Source organism: Pempheris klunzingeri, chromosome 7 (assembly GCF_042242105.1).
Source record: "Pempheris klunzingeri isolate RE-2024b chromosome 7, fPemKlu1.hap1, whole genome shotgun sequence".
In the NCBI taxonomy this organism is placed as follows: domain Eukaryota; kingdom Metazoa; phylum Chordata; class Actinopteri; order Acropomatiformes; family Pempheridae; genus Pempheris; species Pempheris klunzingeri.
Window position 1 is genome coordinate 5,217,233 of NC_092018.1, and position 17,012 is coordinate 5,234,244.

At 43.7% G+C, this 17,012-nt stretch overlaps 1 protein-coding gene across 1 annotated transcript in view; it reads right to left on the reverse strand.

The window, feature by feature from the left end:
* Positions 1–17,012, reverse strand: part of LOC139203824 (smoothelin-like) — a 45,605-nt gene that overhangs the window by 26,977 nt on the left and 1,616 nt on the right. Inside the window, 4 exon segments of the mRNA XM_070833715.1 lie at positions 3,530–3,609; positions 4,072–4,150; positions 4,240–4,318; positions 5,635–5,792. Coding sequence (XP_070689816.1) covers positions 3,530–3,609; positions 4,072–4,150; positions 4,240–4,318; positions 5,635–5,792 — 396 coding nt within the window.

A 17,012-nucleotide genomic window follows, 5' to 3' on the forward strand; every position in this document is an offset into this window, starting at 1 on the left:
CAATGAGGCTGAGACAGCGCTGAGGCTCACACCTCCTTCACCAGCCAGTTCAGACAGCGGAGATCAACTACAGATTAACACACTGGCTTTCAGTGCTCCAGTTTTCCATGAAAGTTAAATCCATCAGTACACTGGTAAGGTCAGACCATCTGAGGGTCTTCCATCCCTCCACGTGGAAGAAACCTGGCGGCTCATTTTCCATTACTGCAGCCTGAGGAACCACACACTCGGCTCACCTCCAATGACTGAAATACAGTAGCTGGAATGAAGTAGCAATCATCTTAGTATCACACACACACTCTGGAGTGAGGGAACCCACAAAGTACTCAGCCTTGAGCTTCATTCCCATTTTTACTTACTGCACATCATCACATGCCAATCTAAGCTTACTTTCTGGTCTTATTTCAAAATGAATCCACTGTATTTTTTCCCCCTCCAGCACGATTGCTCAACTCATCTCTAAAATCCGTTAAACCCCTTCTATTGCAAACGCTAGGCCCGGTTTTAGACAGTTAAGTTCCTCAGGTGTCTTCTTGCAACATGTTTATGATGAGATCAGAGAGCAAACAAAACACTGTCCTGAGCTGCTACTGCTCTACCTGAGCGCTCCTCAGTGCATGCAGGTCTGTAGCCTCAAAGAGAGAACTCACATGGATATATCACTAAATATGTTTTAAGTTCAAGTAATAAATATCCAAGATTTGTCATTTTGCTGCATTAATTTCACAACTTTGCATTTGTCAGTGACCCAGGTTCATCTCATGCATCACTAAAGTGTCCTCTACATCCTCAGAGGTAAACTGTCAACACAAATGACCCAACTCAGCAATACACCATTATGTACACAAACCTGAAAGGTAAACAGAGAGGCAGGTAAATCCCATTCTTCAATCAGACTGAAGCATGTCCAATGTTTAAATGGTCTTTCAGTACAAAAAAGATTTTAAAAAAGTCAAAGAGAAGCGTTTGGTCTGTGACACACGACAGCAGAAAAACTAGAATGACATTTACCTTCTCTTCACTGAGCCGACTGCCCCCCTCTCTCTCTCTCTCTCTCTCTCTCAGCAGTTACCCTCTTAGAGTCAGGACGTCCACGACTCTGCCGCTCTACTCCCTCAGCCACATCACACACACACACACACACACACACACACACAAACATGCACACCACTACCACAAACACCACACATGCACACAGAACACCAACAAGCCACTCCCTTGACTTCCCCTCCCTCCCACTCTGTCTCCACAGGGATCTTACCCCCCCCCCACACACACACACACGCACAGACACACACACACACACACTTTTTACCACAGGTTAAAGGGTTGCCTGGTTGACACATTAACTTCTGCCACACTCTGTCTTTGTTTTGACCTTTTTCCTCATTTCTCTCACTGCCGTATTACGTGAGACAAGTGGTGACATTTTAGTTTTTTTTCTACATACATATAATTAAAGTTTTTTATAAGCTGTTACAATAAAAATGTCTCCCAAATGAGCAAAAGGAAACTTTTATTGTACGTCAGCTACCCTGAATGTTAACCATGCCAATTAAAACACCCATTAACTTCTAATGGGTGCTGGATTCTGGTAAAATTACAAATGAGAAGCTAAATTAATCCACTAATTAAAAACACATATACTCCATACATTTTAAGTTTTTGTTGCATCAATTCTTGAGGTGGTGTTTGTTCCAAGCTGCTGGCAGTGTACACATATTGTGTGTGTGTGGCTGCTGTGGAGGCCTATCTAAGACCTCCATCTGCCACGGGACAATTGCATGCAGCTCAAAGAGATCCGCCGCTGTGATGTGAGTGGAAGGAGCCCTGCTGCTGCTGGCTGATGTTGTTTTTGGCCACGTCCCCATTCCAGCACAGACTAGACCGCTGAGGCACAGCTGTTAGGATGTCTGTCTGTCTGTTTGAACACCCCCCCCCCCCCCCCCTCACTGTCCAGACCTCTGAGCCCCCTCATCCATTCATCCATCACACTACCTGTATCGCACAACCCTGCCACATTACTGCTCAGCTGTCTGACAGGAAGTGAGGTAAAAAGGCTTGAATGTTGGAGCATCCTGTGACGCACACAAGCTATCATAGCTTCCTATCAGAGGACAATACACACTCCGTCACACACACACTCACAAGGAATGGATGTGAGGAAAGCAGCTTTTCATTTCTCCCCCTTAATATCACTGTGGACGGGAACATTGATGCTTTCACATGGGCCACCAGAACTCTGACAGTGTGACTGATTGTATTTTTCTTTAAAGCGTAGACACAATACTATAGGTGTTCCTTTACCTCCATCACTCAAAAGGCTTGTGTTACAACAGCAATGAACGCATACAGTAAGAATCAACTTTGTTTTCTTCCACAGACGCAGCCACTGGAAACAAGAGCACTGATCAAAAAAAAAAAACGCAGCAGATAAGATAACATCTGGCTACTGGCAGGCTCTCTCAAACAGTTAAGCCTCTAGTCTTCACATCAGGTTCCTGCAACAACCATATAATTCAATCTGTTATGCTGGAAGAGATAAAAGTTTGGTTCAACCCTGAAAACACAGTCTGTTATCATCCACTAGAGGGCAAGTCAGCTGAAAGAGCCCTCTGAGAGGAGAGTGAAGTCTGGAGTTTTAGAGAGTCTGAAGAGGGATTCAGAAACATGCAATGTAGTCAAAGGCCATTGAAATGTAATGAGCCCGATCAAATCAGATAAAATCAAAGTTGAACCTCTTGTCTCTCACAGATCCTCACTCTAAACTTATCAGCTCAGTGTGCAACTGTCCCAGAGTGAGAACGTCACAGAAAGATGTGTGCAAAATGACTGTAATTACATTTTTTCTGTAATTACATTTTTTTGTGTACATAGGTTTTTACCACTGTATATATTATATTATATTCTGCTATTTAATTTTTCTAATTCTATTATATTCTGCTATTTAATTTTTCTAATTCTTAACTGTGTGCTTTTACTCTTTTTGTCTGTCCCTTTGAGCTGCTGTAACAGCAAAGTTTCCCCACTGAGGGATCAATAAACAAATATCTATATCTATCTATCTATGACAGTGGCTGGTTCCTGTCAAAAGCAATTTACTGCCTCCACTAAACACCAGGCTCAAAGCAAATTTCATCTTTCTCCATGTACTTGGCAAAACCTGAATTAGGATGTAAAAAAACCAAACACATTTCTTGCCCCGTGGCAGCCAAACCATGTGTTTTGAGGGTGCGCGTGTGCTGTAGCCACATTCATGACAGTGTGTGACTCAAGTCACAAAGCCTGTTGTTGTTTGCTGCATTCTTCATTGTGGCTGCAGTGAATCTATAGTGGTGACTGTTGCGATGCAAACAAACTCCCGCAAATTGGACTGTGCTCTGTTCATTTTTGCAAATGGAAACTGACATGACACTTGAGATGGTTTACTCATCGGTTGTAAAGTGACATTCAGAATGCATCAGGATAAGGCTGTGAACTTCTCCTCCCATTAATGACATCGATTTATCTTAGTTTTTACTCTACTCACCCCTGTCCCCAAGCTGCTCTGGGGCTCCACACTCTCAGGCTCCAGGCAGCGACCAGAAGCTTTGCCCCGCTCCACAGTCCCTAAAAAACACACACACACACACAAAAGTAGTACTTAGGCAATAATTAGAAAGAAGTCAAACTTCTGGTCATTTGGAGAATAGGAAACACAGAAGGGTTACAAGTGGTCAAGCTGACAAGATTTTCTGAGGTGTCCTGACAGAAGCATGCAGTCCAATGCATCACCCTGCCTATGCACCATAGCTTTTTAGAGTGACAGGAGCCTAACACACTCCAGACAACACCGAGGAATGACAGGAATCCACTATCTGATCCAGCATCAGAGGTAGATCTGCCACATAACTGTGGTGACCACAGACAGCCTGCTGCCACATAACTTCTGCATACATCATTAACAACATGTATTTACTCCCCAGGTTTCTTACAAAAATCCTCATCAGGCCTGCAGTTTCTCCATCAGTGAAAAGAAGCATCTCTCATCAGTATCATATCAAACAGACACACAGACACAGCTGGACTCACCTTGCTGCTGTTCATCTCGGACTTGTCGGATGGCTGCTCTGATCATCTTCCTCTCCTCATACTCACTGGCAGCACGGAGCTTCGCACAAACACACAAATCTCAATGTTCAGGGAACGAGCATGTGGTGTGTCACCGTATTTCATGATTTTTTGTGAGTTAATACTCACCATTTTCGTGAGCTCATCGATGTCCTGGATTGACTGCAGTTTTCGTGACAAGACGTCTAAGTTGTCACTGGATTCTGACCTGAGTGAGAGAGACAGTGACGTGGTGATAATGTCGGCCATTATGACAGATCATCAAGTTGTGCTCATACAGCAAGTCTTTCACTTTGTGGCAAAGTGGAAATTATGGTATCTTAGAATATCATAATGGAAAGCATGGGCTTCACTGTCTCTCTGCCTCTCTGTGCATGTGACAGGCAGCAGAAGACAATCCCAAGATAACACACGGTTTCCTTGGCCAGAAGAAAACCCATCAGAGGAAACACTTCCAAACCGACTGTGGAAAAAGTGATAATTCTGACAGCAATTACACAGAGTGCCTGAAAAAGGCTGCTCTCCTCCCTCTTTTTAGCCTCACATTTCTCCATTTCGCTGCTCACTTTTATGTTGGTTCCTATTACTCATGCGCTCATTATCTTCGCTTTCCTCCAGTCGCTGGAATTAAAGGATGTGTGGCACGTTGGAGTGGAATATTTCACATTCCACCACTGAGAGGCACGGGATAATGCAACTTTCTGGCGGGTTTTATTAGTGTGTGTGTCTCAACTTGTGCACACGTGCGTGCATTTTCTACAGCAGGTATGCCTCCTCCAGCAAATTCAGTGAGGCACCGTCTCTGTTATTGTAACCCAAGTCTTCTGAGAGCAGCAGTGAATGGAAATGATTAGGCCACTGGTCTTCATAGTGACAGAGAAAGAGAACAACAGCAGAGGGTTGAGGGTTGAGTATCCTCCTCACATACAACAGTGGGAAATCTTTGCTGTGCTCCAGTCCAGTAATTAATTAACACCTGGAATAAGACACAGTACATTCTGCTCTGCCAAGTTCAGCATTTCATCCACACAGAGAAAAAACATCAGACCATCAAAAGCAAAGACAAGCAGTCTGCACTGATCTCTCAGATACTCTTATTGTTTCACTTTGTGTGTTATTTTATATTTATTTTTATCTATTATTGTTATTATATAACAAAATGGCATTTTATGGCAATATTACTGGACTGGAAACACATTGAGTAAGATCTGAATAGGCCGAATAAACGAATAAACGCTAAGCAAGACAAACACATGATCTAAGAAAGGCTACTTCAGTGTGACTCTATGTGACTATCGTGAAATGTGCAAAATGGAAAATTAATGTGGTTACAGTTTTCTGTCCCCAATGATTTCCTCATTTGCTTTTTCCAGACTTTTCTCTCTTCCCATAAGAGTTGAGGAATGCTGCGTCTGGGTTTCTGAGTGTTTTCTCAGCATTTCCACTTAACCTGGACCGGTGCAGTTTGTCATTAGGACAGGTCTCAGAGTGTGTGTGTGTGTGTGTGTGTGTGTGTGGTCTTACCGGTGCTGGTTCTCCTTGTCCTCCTGCTGTTTCAGGCGTGTGGGTCGAAATCTCTTGCTGGCCAGGGCGGCCTCCATGTCCTCGATCTCCCTCCTCCTCAACTCCCGGATGGCTGAACGGATGAGGCGCCTCTCGTCCAGGTCTACGGTTCCATCCAGCTGCCCATACAACATAAAATGACAAACATGAAGACAAACGCAAGAGTTAAAAGCGCACTAACACAGCAGGTCATCAAACATTTGGCTTGCAAAAATTAGCCTCTTGTCACCCTTATATTTGCATCTGTGCACGTGGTGAGGAGATGGCCACAGTTATATAACAATCCTCTGCTACACTAAAGGGCCACAGACTTGTTCTCAGTGTAAGTACAGGGTGGCGAATAAGCAGAACTGTAGGGCTCATATCATACAGTCGTAACTTCTTTCAGTTGCCGTCTCTTGCTCTCTGTAATTAACCCTGTCAAACAAGAACAATAACGCACTCTTTCGTAAGAAGAGGCGGACGCTGAGCCCCAACACACAGCTGTCCAGCCACAGAGACAGAGGACCCTAAAACGTTTTTAGTTTATCTTCAAGGAAATTTGTGATTTTAGCCATGCTTTGGTGATCCTCTGACTTTTACTTTAGCGCCACCAGCAAATTGTCATTTCTTGTTTGTGAGAAAGTTAGCATTGTCATTGTGCAAAGCTTATCATGCAAGCCTGAACACTTAGCTCCAAGTAATACTGAGCTCTGCCTCATAGAACCACTACCATGACTGAATTCTTGGTCTGAATCAATCAATCAGATAATGAAGAGTGTGAAATCCAGACAGTATGAGACCAAACCACCCTGGCTTAGTTTTCAACGTGCAGAAGGGACTTACAGGTCAGCAGGGCCGATGAACGGCTTTATAGATTGGTGATGACAAGTGATCTGACTTCACTAATGTGAAAAGACAAGACCACCTGAGCAAGGACCAGCGGATGAGAAACGAGCACGGCAACAGCTGGTGCTCGGCTTTAAGAAAGAAGTGTGTTCAGCTCCCCCGGTTGACCTGCATCACTCAGGTATCTTCTTCTTCTCTGGCTGTAATTCATCATGGTTGGACAGCAGCCAGGCTTCAGGAGGCCCCAGGGACTCACATGTTGGAGTGGCTCACTTAAAACACTCACTGAGCCATTTCATCACACCGAGTGTCTATTAGTTAAGGGGTTTATTTTTTCAAGCAGTAATTAAGGTGTGCGCGTGTGTCAGCAAGCTGGATGCTTTTTAATGCTGTCAACAGCTGTGAGCATGGGAGGGAAGAGGGAGCCCTCATATGAGAGACAGATCTCTCTTTTGGTTGAACCTGTCAACACATGCAGAGATGAGCTGCTCCTGCTCCTCTGGCAGGCTTTTCTGAAACACTTCACGCACAAACACACACTTTAAGGTTTCCTGCTGCACCAGTTAAAACCTGCAGAGTTGAGGCACAAACCTTTGCATGCTGACTGCTATCTACCAGAGGGAGCTGGATGTGGTTGTTAAGCTAAGCCTTACACCCTGGTGGGTTGAAAAGGGGTTAATGTGCTCCCCCTGCTGGGACCGGAGGACGATGGAGGGCGGGGGAGGGGGGGTCTCATAAGACATGAAGAGGGCCAGTGGTTTTGAGGTCTCTCTGTGGTTTGACAAAATATGTAGCCTGAGCTGCACTAGCTCAAAAGGGGCTCTCCTATATACTGTAATTTGTGGAAATTCAAAGTGCTGAGCTGACTGAAAATAATGGGTAAGAGGAGAAAGAACTCAGGAAAGAAGAAAGGATATGAGAAAAGAGGAGAAGGACAAGAGGGGAAAAGAAAGCAGCTAACAGGGAGAAAGGATGACAAAGTGAAAAAGAGAAAAAATAAAGAGAGGCTGGACTTGGATATGCCTAAAAATGGGCAGATGAGAGCTGGGTGGGAAAGGGCCAGGCCTCACACAGGTCATTCCTCACATTCCTGCTGACTCACAAGAAAAGAGATGGTAGTGAAATCTGTAGATCAGGAACTGGGTTCAGGTCCAACACAGCAGCGCGACGATATGACGACCAGGAGGAAATCATGGCAGAAAAGAGGAAATGAGAACACCCTTGCTCATTTCTATCATTGTGCCTGGATAAGCACACACACACACACACACACACAAGCCAAGGAAGCTGCCTGTTACCACACTATCAAGCTTGCGGCTGAATGAATGTCATGATGTGATTATACAGCCAGTATGCTGCCAAGTTTCAGGACTGATCGATTGATTTATTTATTCAATACTGAGATAGAACAGCCTCAAGCCTGCACCTCTACTTAAACAGTAACGTCTGCTTGGCATTTCAAAACAGACCTATGCAATGTGCATATCAGTTCAAACTTGAAGCAAAAATCTCTTAAGAAAACGTTGCACAGACAAAAAGGGAGGACAACCCAAACTCAGAGCATGTGATAGACTGCAGACCTGTCCAAATCAGTTACACTAATCTTTCTAAATACAAGCACAGAGAGCAGAATCAAAGTCATGATGTGATGATAAGAGATGACAAACAATCCCCACATGTGCACGTCAGCACTTTGACTTTTACCTGTTCTAGCATGACACATTTTAAATGGACCAATCAGTGCACAGCTGGCTGTATGTCGACTCAGTTTGGACTTGGATTTTTTTACAACATTCATACTCTAAATTCAACAGGCCAACCCAGCTGGCACAAAGCCAGCAGCTGTAACTGACTTTTCCTTCACTCATTTGAAAAGAAGAACATAAAAAAAATAAGCCAATAACTTCCGTGCGCAGGAAGGTAATGAGTGGGCGTAACCCAAGCCAAAAAAAACACACCTTAAACTTGGGTGCCTACCAAAGAAAAGAGAACAGATGCTAAAGTACCAGAGACGGAAACACATGCTCGTGTGGAGACAGAGTCTATTTGACAAAACCCCAGTTACACAGTGACAGCAGCTCACACTATTGACCATCCCTAAAGGCATTTTTCAAACCAAGCCACAGACCTCTGGGTAACCAACCGTCTCTGTGGCTCACAACAACACCAGCACTGTGACCCAGACAGAAAGCTTTTCACGCAGTATTGCTCCTACTGGTAACAGACGTATGAGTCAGAAATAACACATAACAAACAGGTCGCACACGCAAATACGTCTGACTGAGAATGATGCGGTCATCGAGACGTCACTGAGCTGTCAGCACCTTTAATGACGGTACAGTCTGGTCTGCTGTTATAATTGAAGACTCATCACAGGCTCGGAGGAAGCTGCTGTCAAACTTCAGCAGAGTCACCTGACTCAGCCAGGAAGATGTAATGCTAGGAAACGGATGGAAGAGGTGATTCTGACTAGCGGGGTGAGGACAGAAAACATAATCCTCTAGGAACTGGGACAAATGATTCAAGACAATGCTCACAGATGGATGTTCTCTACTCTTTTTATTCAAATGAACATGAACATGATTAACCTATTCGGCAGGAATGATATCATCTGTGGTGAGGAGCATGATAGAAACAAAAGTATTAATGTTTCACAAGCAGGCCTGCTAAGGCTTGCACTGTACTGCTGGTCTCTTTGAGTCACTTCCTGCCGAGCAGGAGCTTTCTATGGAGTCAAAACCTCAAACCTATCCCAAGATATCTGAGTGAAGGAGCTCAATCAATCATTGCCAATTAGAAAGCGTTCATGGTTTAGCAGTAATCCCGACCAGCTGGTGACACACTCCTGAGGACAGAAACACCCTCTGAACTCAGCTGCTACGCATGAGAGAAGCAGACTTAAATATGATATTTAAGTTTGTGAGGTTGGCTTCATTTATTGCAGCACATATGGAATCAGCCTCAGAAGTGGTCAAACATGGCATGAACTCAAGGTTCTTCAGGTAGTTGAAATATACTGAGCTACTATTTAGAGGGTCTGCCGCTGAGCTTAGTGCACACGCCGAAACAACTACCTGTGGGTGCAGCACTGAAACAGGATTAACTTAAACCTGTGGAAGTGAAGGGTCAGACCACTCGGCTAAATCACTGTGCAAATAGAAAGCAACTACTGCACAAGTTCAGATTTGTTTGTTCTTCCTCCTTCATTAAAACATTTATTCATAACAAGTGAAACAGGGATTCATGTTAAAGAGTTACACTGGGCTGAATACTATTTACATGCGGGTCTCTCCAGTTGTCCTGTAGTTTACAAAGGTCAGGTCAAACATCACAGGCCGGTGTGTGTGGACAACATCTACCTTCACCCCCCCACACACACGCCCACCCAGCCCTGTCTGGGTGAACGACCCCTCAGGCCGAGACCTGACCTTTTCGCTCACATTGGGTGAGCGTGCGCTCGGCTGTTTTTGTACTTAACACTTTCTACTTTGTGAACTATGACGTGTGAAGCAAAGTCCCTGACACAAAGGAGTATGTATACTCTCTGTAAGAAATGTGTGTATGCACGCGTTTGAGTGCATATGCATGGGTATGAGTGAGATCTAGAGGGTACTGTGTGTTTGTGCATGAAATGAGGGCTACAGTAATAATTTCCAGAGCAGGCTGAGGTTAGAGTGCAACCAGGCAGCAGATTGGATCAGTGCTTTAAACTCACTTGTCAAGCCCACAAGTGAGTTTGCCCTTATAAGGACACACAGGACACTCCTGGTAACGGAGCTGAAGTGGATTACCAGCTGCCACGGACGGACATTGAGACAGACACAAATAAACAACTGAAAAAGACAGAGAGGGTGAGAAAGTTCAAAACTATATTTTTCAACCTTCAATCTCCTTATTGGCTCGCTTTGGGGAAAAACTCCAATCTGAAGCAGGTGAAAGCCTATAAATCATTTCTCAGCGCCTCAGGAAAACAATGCAAACATACAGCAGGCTGACACACACGCCACACCCTCTGAGAAATGGGAATATAATCAGGACACATGAGAGCATGAGACTACTGGTTTCTCAGGAGAGAGAGTTTCAGTCACCTTTCGGCTGAAAAATCAACAAAGAACCGAAGCAGATTCAAGGTTAAAAGTGTGCGATAGTGAGACACTGAGCCTTCATTGCCTAGGTCAAAAAAGAAGGAGGTCTGTGAAATATACAAGCCAGGGCGACAGAAAGATTACAGCACATGTGGCAGCGTGTGCTTTGTGAGTGCGTCTACACGTGTGGGAAGGCTTAACCTTTATTAATAACTGGATGGAAGGACAGAGGCCCAGAGCAGACCTGGGAAAACAGTGTCCCCTTTACACTTGAGGTAGCAGGCATAAAGAACGAATGCATGGAGGAATGCATGTGGGTCAGAGGGGGGTATGGGCACGAACAGTGTTCTATAGGACTGTAATGATGCACTGAAGACAGATCTGAACTCACAAGTGTTGCTACCGAGTCATGCTCACAGTACAGACTCTTACATTAGTGCAGTGGACTCCACATGCTAATGGATTAATCAGTGCACACTTGATTGTGCACACGTGGTCAGCGCTCTGATCTAAAGGGCAAAACATCGACCTTTCAGCTACATGCAGGACCTCAAAGCAATCGCTAATCTTGCAGCATTGCTCCATAACTACTCTGACTTCTATTTATCCACAGTAGGAACAGATTTCTCTTGGTCAACTGCCTCCGTCGGACGTTTCGACCCTTTTCGGCTCTCTGGCTACGTACACTTCATTCACTCTGCATGCATGCGTCTCTCTTCAGAGCTGCAGGTCAGGTCAAAGAAAGGGATCCAGGTCCGTTACAGTGTAGTCGGGACAATTGTGCTACACATTTTGGAGTTGGCCTCATAGAATGCTTACATATCAGCAACATAGACAAAAAGGCATCTCATTGTTCTGCTTTAAACTGCAAGAGCTGAACAATGTATTATTAAAGCGTGCACAGAACATGCAGAGCAACTGTCAACACTACTTGAGTTTCACACCAAAATGTAGTAAGGGAGTTGTTTATTAAAACAGTATGCTTCCTCAGTGGCCATAAGCAGAGGATCTGACACAGAGGATATGAGGCAGTGTGGCAGATTCCAACATGAAAAGGAGTCTTCATAAACAAAGAGATAAGAAAAACTGCAATGGATCCTCCACTTCAGCCGGCTTTGTCCTGTGAGCAGACCCATGTCACGGCAAGAGCTAGAGCATGATGAATCTTCTCCAAATATGGGACATCACTGGTCAGAAGCCCTGCGTGACTGTCTCCGATGGTTTAATGAGGGAAGTGGCGGGAGGTGAGAGGGATGTGTCCCACAGGAGGAAACAGAGAGGGGAGTTAAAACGCTGTGGGAGGCTGCAGAGCACAAACAGTTTGTTCTAATAGATCCAAGAGAGCCAGCCATGCTGACTCTGAAAATCCACAGTGCTGGTGAGAGTCGCACAAAGCCAAACAAAATGTAAGAGATCAGCGGTTATATCTTAAGAATGGCACAACATTAACAACAGTGGGCTGGAAAGCAAAGCATCAACATCCGCTGAACAATTTCTAGTGGATCTCAGGAAATGGCCTTCCTAGGGGAGTCAATCAAAAGGCCCAAACCACAATCTTTCTACATTTCTCTCCGCTCTGATTACATCTGTTTCTTTCTCTCTCTCTCTCTCTCTCTCTCTCTCTCTCTCTCTCTCTCGTTTTATTTCCCATTTAAAAAGTGCCATCTTTTCCCAAGCTGGTGAATTGTGAAATATGTAGCTTTTTTCCTGCTGGTTTAATTCAGTATGCCACTTGGCAGAAAACCCAAAACATTTCTGGTCCTGCAGAGTGCCGCATGTTGTTTCCTGTGTGCTATTTTTCTCTATAAACAGAGCCACGCCTTGCTATTCCAATGTAAAGCCAAAAGACTGCTGAAACTGCACCAAAGACCTGCTATGGCACCTTACGACTGTGTTTGGATAAAGCAAACGGGTGCCGAACATCAAAGGTGTCTTAATAGCATCTCTGCAATGGCGAGAGTCTCTTCACTTGAGAGAAACAACTCAGTCATTTCTTGTGAACATTAACCAAGTTTCAGGTTAAGGTGTCAATATTTTTGCACAATTTCAACACAGAATCTTCACTTTGATCTTAAAATCCTCCTCAATTTTATGAAAAAAGTCTGCTCACATTGGGACATAAGGCATGCAGACCACTATATCAGAAGCCACAAACCAGATTGTACACATCTGGTAAACGTTTCCTCTGATTGCAAAACACCTGGAAAACCAAACAGAACTTCTAAACAGAAGCTTGCAGTGTTCGTTAGAAAAAAAAAACAACCTCCAAGCGCCTAAAGCATAAAACGCAAACTGAGACTTTGCTAGCCGGAGACGCCTGGTCGTAGCGAAGGAGATGGAGAATAAAAGGCACACCTTCAATTCCTTTTCCAGACCTTTTCCATTTGGCAGAGTGATGATCCAGACAGACGAAGATCAGTCACAGAAACCCTCTCTGCTGGATCACTTACCAAAGCAGCTCTGACAGCAGAGTCTCTCATATCTGACGCTTACAAAAATTGGTTCACCCCTCAGTTGACACTCCCATCTATCAAGGCAGAATAAACTGTATTAATCTACTGAGTCTATACTTGACAGATCATATGGTTGAGGCCAGTTTTCTATAGCAGTAGCAGCTGGTGTCGCCTCTGTTTGTTAAACTGTAACTCTTTGGCCTCCTCTGGTCAGTCCTGTTGTTTATTCTCTCCATCACGCTCAGTATGCCAGGATGGTGCCGTAGCAGCTCGGCTTGCCAGGACCTCAGCGCTTATATAGTGTACATTTCTATTGACTATATAATGACCTTTTATCATTCTCATTCTGTTCTATGTCTGACGTTATCTTTTTCTTAATAAACATCTTTGTTAAACGGAGCTCCCAGCAAAAGATTTCCACACGAGTGCATCGGTACAACCAGAGATAAACATCTTGAATCTTGAAAGTATCTCACTACGGACTGTACTTTGACTAAACTCAAATGAAAAATTGAGGGAAGGATACGTTCCCTCACTACAGAGTTGCATATTTCAAAGACAAGGAGTAAAATAATAAATAGATTTATATTCAATAATTGTCTAACAAGTAAAACATGCTGTTCACAACCTGAAACACGAACTCCTGCAGTCCCACATTGTTCATTCACCCGCCGTAAGAATGTAATCACATTACCCCAATGATACAAGCTCTATCAACCTCTCTGACGTTTGTTTGTTATACTAAGACTTAAACTGCCACATATATTCCTTATGACATTTTAAAATGACAAAACAGCCCCCAGTGTGTTGTTTATTAATGAAATACTGCTCCTCTTATTCAAATGCCAGTTTATGTTTCTAAAGGATGTGATTTTTCTAAATGACAAAACAATACCAGGTATCCTCTTTAATAAGGAAATACGACACGCTGAACTCAACTTCAACTTTAACCGTCGAGTAAATGTTTGCTGGACTCCATTCACTATGAGTTATTGTTCCAGAGCAACAAACTACTTAAAGGCTACAGACCAAAAATAGACTTTGGTGGAGTCTATATGCTCATCATCTCAAAGTTCACTGCTTTTCTTTTCTCATCCTTTCAGAGCCAAACATGGCAGGTTATTTATAGCACTATCCAGTAACAAAAGTTTCCTGTTGTATTAAACAAACAACTGACTTCTTATCTCTCTGCTCCCGGGCCGCTTATTTGGATATTCACTGTCAGAGGCCTGAGGTCAGCAGGCTTTAGCTCAACTGTTTCTATCTCAGTTTCTGAAGCTTCAGTTTAGAGGGAAACACCTTTCTGAATGATGAACTATTCACAACCCATTTTTTTCCTTTATCTCCCGACCCGACACCTTTGAAACTTAATCATACAGGAAATGCTTTGTGGAAATGTGAAGGGGGTAAATACCTGTGAGAATGATGACAGGGTCAGCAGAAAAAAATCAGGTGTGCACTGTGAACGCTGTGCTTGTAGTTTAGGGCCTGAGTGACTTTTTTCCCCCTTTTTCTCACTCCAGGAGAGAGAAACACTTACAAAAAACACCCTGTAAACATGTAGTGAGGTCAAAGGGAGTTATGTTCGCCAAGTACCAGCATAAAAACAGAGGCAGCAGGTGTTATCAGTGGTCTGGAGCATAAAACACTTAGGACTCTTTTTTTTTGGGTTTGTCAGTGTTTGCGTGTTTGAATTTGAAGACTTTCTCTGGAAATTGCAGTTTAGGCCTGCAACTAATGACAATTTAAATTGTATAGTGATTATTTCCTCAAGTAATTAAAGTTTTGTTGAAGTGATCAAAATAAAGAAAGAACACGTTTAAAAAAAAGCGGCGCCAATAACATCAACAAGTGTTGGACATTAAAAAAACAGAACAACAATTTTTAAAAAAACACTGCTAATATTATCTAAAAACGTCCCAGACAAATGTTACATAACGTGGCATCATTTTTCCCATTTATTCGTTCCTGATGATGAGGCTGACATTTTGGAATATGTCTCCAGGGGTGAAGAGAACCAGGGACTGAACTGGGACCCCTCAAAACAAACCCATTCTTCCTCTCAGACTGTAACCGTTGAGCCCTTGTCAACGCACAAAGGGTCCAGGGAGCCATAAAATGAAATCCCATGGGTCCCATATATCACAGAGGCTGGACCACAGAGTGAAATTGCCCTATTTTAAACATGTGCAAATGCTTTTTGCTCACCAGGGAGAAAGGATAGTCACAGAGCTGGCAAGACTAGTTACAAATCATTATGTGAGGCATCCAGCATGTGAAATCAGCCCAGCAGGCGCCACAAGTGGAAAAGTCTCCAAGCGGTAAAGTCAATTCAGAAATTAAAAGCCTTGTAGATTAGCAGACCACAAACTGGAAAAGACAGTAAGACAATAAGATGTCCATATATTGGCATCGTACTCATACCGGCTTGTAAGATGTCTCATTTTGACTTCTCCTGCAGCAGGGAGAGGTTTCAGAGATAATTAGAAGGGAGGTCATGGTGTGGCTGACAGACGCTTAAGTCAAACCTTATTCTTAGCTAAGTAGGCAGGTGCACAAGTGCCAGAACAACAGACACCTGCAGACCAGGCTCGTCCTGCAGGTTCGACACACAGGAAACTTCTGCCACACAGCAAATTCAGAGGTAGAACAAGTGATAATCATCAGCCTCCGGGCCGGCAATCAGCTGATAAAATCTATTTTAACTTAGTGCTTGGAGTGGTTTGGTTGGACCTATTCCCCAACTGCCCTCAGCAGCTTTTGTGTTTGCGTGTCCACAGATCTTAAGCACCATTCAGACAGACGACCCACAACATACATGCACTCGCAAAGAAACTGGGACACCGACTGATTATTTTTGTGGACATTTAAATAATTGCAGTGGCTGAGAGAAAAGGAAAACGCTTCTCCTGGTTGCCATGGAGGGGATTAAATGAGCAATATAAAAGGCAGCCTGGGCTTTGAATAGAAGTGTAGAGATGGGATTAGTGGCGTTAGAGAGGCCACCATATGACCTTCTGACTGTTTAGTTCATTAAGAAGAGCACAGGCCTGGAGTTCGTGTTCGTTATCCAACTGTTGTTTAATAGGAGCTCCTCCACCCGGATTTACTACCAGTTTAATTAAGCCTGGGCATCGCTGGACGTCCATCATGTTGTACTGGCGTCCTGAAAAACAATTCTTAAATCACAAACTCTGAATATATACACCACAGAGCGGGGTGTTAGATTTCCTAAAAACTAAACACAAAAGGCTCCATTCATGTCTCTGTGGAGCAGAATTTAAATTCCATCACAACCCCATATGAAGTTTAATCAGAGTTTGTTTCCTTTGAAACCAAGTTCACTGTGGAAAACCCTGACACTCGAGTCACCACAAACACCATCAGTGAAAATGTGGGATCTTGGTGACCTTATGGCCGGTGGTCACATCTGAGAGAGGGAAGCTGTGGGGAAGACGCCGCGCTACAAGAAGAGGAGGCACGTCAAATCCACTGCCTCAGTAACGGGCTGAGCGTCGGTGTCGCGTGGTGATAAACCTCATGAATTCCAATGTCTGCATGATACGCGTTTTACTCTGCCGCAGCAGCTCTCTGGACAATGCCAGCGTTTTTTTTTTTAAAAGCGAGCTCTCACAGGCAGCACAGGAAGGTTCAGACAAAGCTGGGTTTCTCTAACAGCAATCAGATGACGTCTAATGTGATGTGCTCTTAAATTGAATATTATTGAGATGAAAAATCTCACATACGCCTGAAAACAAACACAGGATTTGAAAACTAAAGGAGAAAAGCTTGAGATGTCTTCATTCTGTCCACTGTCAAAATTCATAGTGACCATTCTGAGTACTTTCTTCATATTCATTTTAACTCCCTCCCTCCTGCTTTGTTCCTCTATGAATAAACTCATAAAATCTCTGATCAAAGCGACCAACACTCAAGTTAGAAGTTAATCATTATGCAGAAGGAAAAACATTAT